A 5535-nucleotide genomic window follows, 5' to 3' on the forward strand; every position below is an offset into this window, starting at 1 on the left:
GATTCCGGAAACTCTTCCAGCGGCATTAATTATAAGGCCAGCATATGTACGTGGCTCCTACATCTGTCCGCCAATAATGAGTGTCCCAGGAGTATTAATAATGTTTTTAATGTAATGCCAGAGATGGAACCCGATCACTGGGGTGGCATGCAACAGTACCGCATGTTGATTGATCGAATGTATAATTGATTCTGTGACAAAGGTGCAGTTATTTTCCTGTGGCATGCATACAATTCAGCGATCTCACACAACCCTGTATTGCATGATTACATTCCTTTCAGGGAGGTGAAAACGATGTTATTGCTGCAGTTCAATCATCGCCCCATCGAATTAAGTCAATCACCGTATGGCACCTAATCGAGATGTCAATAGGTGCTGGAGTTGGGAATATCACATGTATTTTCTGTGTATGATTAGCGAAATTCTTGTTCAATGAGCTCTGATTAGGAGGAGCGGGATACCATATTCGTTGGAAATTAGACAAAAGTTCTTCCTCGACTGTAGAAGAGACCAGGTATGCAGTGGTAAACAGTGGATGCAGTAAACAGCCTGTATCACTCAATCATGCCCAGGCTCCTCCACACTAACTGGACTTTAATATCTCGTAAAAGCCTCTAAAATATGCTTCGATGTAGGAAAGAACGGAGTCCCCATCGCACACAGCGAGTTGCGAGGTTCTTCTTCGTAGTCGTGTCTTCGTCAACCCACAGAAGAAATAGTGACGCAATAAGACAAAAAAATTCAGCACAGATAGTCAACATGGGAGACTGCTTCTTCCCAGCAAGTGAGTTTATAATAGCTCCATGATATAAAGCTACATTCCCAGCTGGCTGAAACAACAAAAAGTCTGGTCAGGTGCCAGATCCTAGATGTTCAAAGTAGGGAGCACAGGAATATCTGCTTAAGTCAACGTACATTCATGGGTCCATTTTGTGTTGCTCGCAAAAGTTAGAAATTTTCTTTCGAGGCCAATCATTATGTATCCACTTTTTACAGTATTCGGTATCATTATACTGTACATAATACTAAAGCCTCATGACCGTAGTTGGGATCAGTAAGCTCTACCCCACACGGAAACACATTGAATCTTACGGTCGAATCAGAACCGCGTAAGGTGTCGTGCAGCAGAGTCTGCAACAAATGCAACATCCGAGAATTGAGAAATGCCTACTTCATTCATGAACGTTAACTGAAAACCAAAACCCGACAATGATTCGTAGTCGCAAAATCCGTTAAGAACAGGCTCTGTAAAAAGCCCAATTACATCAGACAAACAGGTTGATCAGCTTTAGAACAACTAGTAGATAAGGCTGGTTAGCAAAAACCCATTACAATTCTACACGACAATTTTAATTTGTTCAAAGAACCTCCTAGTCTAATGAGTGACCATAGCCTCAATCATCTATAAAGCATTGCAATAAGGGGGTGGTAGCATCGTCAGCTTCCCACTATTTCGCCCGGACTTGGAATGCTGACAGGAAACCCACTCGACCCCCACTGGAGAGTAATCTGGAGTCCTTTACAGCTTGATAACCCCTCAGACATCCTTATGGTCGCCAAAAATGCGTTTGCGGAAGTCTTCAACCATTAGAGGAAGCCCTTTCTCTAAGGAAATCTTTGGCTCCCATCCCAACAGCTCCTTTGCCTTGGAAATATCAGGCTTGCGCTTGTGTGGGTCGTCAGACGTGTTTTCCTTGTACTCGATTGTTGCTGTAGGATCTATCACGTCCTTGACCACCTGCATCACAACCACGTCATGGCACTCTGAGTTTACAGACTGATAACGCAACTACCCACTCTCGCAGAATTCATTCAGACGAGCTGAGCTGCCGAGCCAGTTACTTTAGGAAAAAAACAAACCACTATTTGCAAACAAAGTTGGTTAACATCTCCAGCCTACTTATGAAAGCTAACTGGAGAAGAGAACACCGCTCAAAAGTTCATGATCCAAGACCACGGATTTCACATTGAGCTAATGTCAACCAAATTTTACAAACACGGTTTCTGCAACAGACGAAGCAGAGCCTCAGAGATCATCAAGTTCATCAACCAAATAAAGAGCATGGTGAAAGTTGGTGCGTGGAACACTCACCTGAGCAAGTTCTAGAATGGTGAACTCGCCAGGGTTTCCTAAATTAAAAGGTCCAACATGCTCGCCTTCCATCAACCTCATGAGGCCCTCAACCTGCGGGACCACGTCACATCGTTAGTTTCCGACTTTTGTAAAGAAAACCGAAACCGGAGAGCGAAAATGAATGGAGAGCACCGAGTAACATAGGCATGCTCATCAAGAAATCAAAGAATGAATCGAGGAAGGAATCAGAAACCGACAAGCTTTATTTCACGTACCAGATCAGAGACGAACTGGAAACTCCTTGTTTGTTTTCCGTCACCATACACAGTCATAGGTTCTTTCCTCAGGGTCTGGACAAAATACGCAACGAGTTTGTCAATACTATCCATCACGGTCAACATGGATACTTCCTCATTCGTATATCAGTTGTCAGTTACAAGTGCTAAGTTGAACATACAAACGGATATTGTTTCAAGGAGGTGAGTGCAAGAATTATAGATCAATCTCACCTGAGCAACAAAGTTACTGACAACCCTACCATCATCAATGCACATTCTTGGTCCATAAGTGTTGAAAATGCGGGCGATCCGAACCTGCATGCCTCCGAACATCAGGAGCATTACGACTAAAGTATAATGCAATCAAGTACGAAAAACTCAATTGACCCATCACATATTATTACAACTTCCAATAAAAAATGCGTAAGACTAAATGGAAGCCAAACTCTACACAATTACTGAAGCCAAGTCACTTCACCTGCACATCTGCACCTCTATGGTAATCCATAGCCAAAGTCTCAGCAGTGCGCTTTCCTTCATCGTAACAACTCCGAACACCTGCGTACCAACCGCAGCGTGCGCAGTCATTATTCTAAGTTTCCAGCCTCGCATCATGTCCATTCACGACATCAACCCATATCATACCGTTGCAGGATGTTTATTACCAACTTTCACCAGCATCAACCCACAAAAAAGCGCATGCTATGCGAAAAGCTCTTCAGCTAGTAATCGAAATTCAATCCGATCATCTACAATGGTAAATAAATATGGTCACAGGTGCGCTGGCGCTGTCTAAAAAAATACGTACAACAGACCGATCACATAGAAATTCTATCTCCCACTCGCACCAGAGAATTCTTTCTACCTAAATCTTGATTTCAGTGGTAGTGGTGTTGACGCGCATCGGAATTCACAATTAATGGAATGATGGGAAGAGACAATAATTAATACTTTCGAAACCCTCAGAGAGAACATAATCCTAAAAATTGTAGAGTACTGAAGAGCTCTTGAAAAGGAAGAAGACGGATAGACATTCAGCAGTAGCACTGAATGTTGGCAGGTGTTGATTTCAAACAAGTTTGGCTACAATTCTCCAGTAAATCACACGCTTCAACACCTAAAACCACTTATCATCCAGGTTTCGCCACACTTACCGATAGGGTTCACGTTTCCCCAATACGTCTCTTTCTGAGGGTGCTCCAAAGGATCGCCGTAAACCTCACTTGTGCTGGTCAGCAAGAATCGTGCTCCAATCCGCTTCGCCAATCCCAACATGTTCAATGTTCCCACCACATTGGTCTTGTGATGGTAAGTTAAGGAGGGTTCACAAAGATTATCCTTCTTGAAGTGAATGAAACGACTTCTACGCGTGAGAGCCGCGCAGAAGACCAGACGTTGTGGAAGGACGACAGCAGTAACCTTAGGTACTTTACTGTATGAAACGACCCAGGGCATTGCCACAATCAGCCTTGACAAAGTAGGCGCATTACTTATCTTTAAGCACAAAATCACATCTAATGTTAATAGCGCAGTTTCGAACAACATTACGTCCGTGCATCAAAGGATTTCTAACAGACAAGCTATGAAACTCAAAGCAAATTCAACAGGAGTGAGAAAATAAGATCAAACTTTACCCCAATCGCTGCACATGCACTCTTCCCAACCAAACACCAATCCACAAACTTGGAATCAAAAAAGGGGCCCGTTCGAGAGCACGCAAGCACCAGTGCCACAACCAACAACATGATCTGACGAACCCGCCCTCCTGATGTCATTAACGGTAAACCCCAACATTCTTTGAAAGGATATGATTGTCTTGATTGGATTGAATTTGTAATGCACGGGCGACGCCGGACATGCCAGATGGTAAATCTGGTCCACCTCCAGCAAAAGGGGTTCGACCACATCATGCCGGATTAACTCAAACCGCGGATTCCCAAAGTGATGCTGCACGTTCTCTTTCCTCCCCGTGAAAAAATTATCCACCACTATAACACTGTCCCCGCGCTCGATTAACCTGTCCACCAAGTGACTACCCACAAACCCTGCTCCGCCAGTCACTACAATCCGCAGCGGCTTCCGTGGCAAACCCAGCGGAATCTTTCCTGCTCCACCAGTAATGACCGCGGCGTGTTGCTTGTACGGGGAGTTCCCATTCCCAGAGAAACGCGTCTCTCCCAACGAGTCTTTCACATTAAATCCCCCATCTACACCCCCAATAGCACCCGAATTCACATACGTCCTCATAAACCGAAACTCGGGCTGCAAAAACAAAAAGAACAGAGTGGTAATAGCCACCCCAATCAGCACAAACACGAACCGCTGTTCACGAAGCACATACTCCGCGGACCGCGCAAGGGACCATTGCTTCTGCGGCTTGGGCGTGTACTTCTCATCACCCGGCGACACTTCCACGCGGCGGTGATTCAAGTTTGGGCTCATCATGGCAAGAATGAACCAACGATGCACTTCCAGGTCCTGGCTGAAACCTCCCGGTTCCTAGTGCTCGATCTGCTCGCTGTGGAAGAGGCGCGGGGACTGCCTCAGACAGGAGAGCTGAATCCCGACGTCTGCCAACTTCTGTCGCCGGTGCTCGTGCGACGAGCACTCACAGGCAAAACCCCAGAGCCTGCGGTCGGCCGAGCAAACGGAGCGGGTATCGAGAGGGTATCAGGTCATCACCCATAATAAATTTATATTTATTATCTTAATTTAGTTATTTAAAGATTATTCTTTTGAATATTTAAATTTTATTTTTGTTATAATATCTCAATTCTTTTTTGAAGACAACGATAGTAAAAAATCAAAATCAACACTTTAATCATCAAAATGATTGTTTATCTTTGATCATATATCAATTGATAATAATAAAAAAATTGGCATTGTATTATATATATCAATGTTGGCATTAGTAATTAGGAAGATAAGAAGAGTTAGGTGTAAGTAAAAGTATGTAAATTTGATAACATCTTGTAGACAAGCTTCTTAGAAGCTTTGAAGACATAATGTCATGAATATACATATTTATTTTAATAGTAACCTAAATAATATGAATAAGTAGAAGTAGGTAAAAGTAGATTAATTTAATAATATCTTTTGGAAAAGCTTCCATAAAGCTTCATAGATGCGGTTTAATCTTTAAATGTGCCTATAAGTAATCGATAGGTTGAATACTTGGCCAAT

At 43.3% G+C, this 5535-nt stretch overlaps 1 protein-coding gene across 1 annotated transcript; it reads right to left on the bottom strand.

Moving 5' to 3' along the window:
• Positions 1–1213: 1213 nt before the first annotated feature.
• LOC112287559 (UDP-glucuronic acid decarboxylase 4) lies at positions 1214–4930 on the bottom strand. The gene is made up of 7 exons (XM_073536580.2): positions 4161–4930; positions 3507–3653; positions 2831–2910; positions 2584–2667; positions 2350–2424; positions 2093–2185; positions 1214–1738 (listed from the first exon to the last, which is right to left on the bottom strand). The coding sequence occupies exons 1-7, from the start codon at positions 4795–4797 to the stop codon at positions 1538–1540; spliced, it is 1317 nt and encodes a 438-aa protein (XP_073392681.1). The 5' UTR covers positions 4798–4930; the 3' UTR covers positions 1214–1537.
• Between the last annotated feature and the right edge of the window lie 605 nt (positions 4931–5535).

Source organism: Physcomitrium patens, chromosome 10 (genome assembly GCF_059467195.1).
Source record: "Physcomitrium patens ecotype Gransden chromosome 10, ASM5946719v1, whole genome shotgun sequence".
In the NCBI taxonomy this organism is placed as follows: domain Eukaryota; kingdom Viridiplantae; phylum Streptophyta; class Bryopsida; order Funariales; family Funariaceae; genus Physcomitrium; species Physcomitrium patens.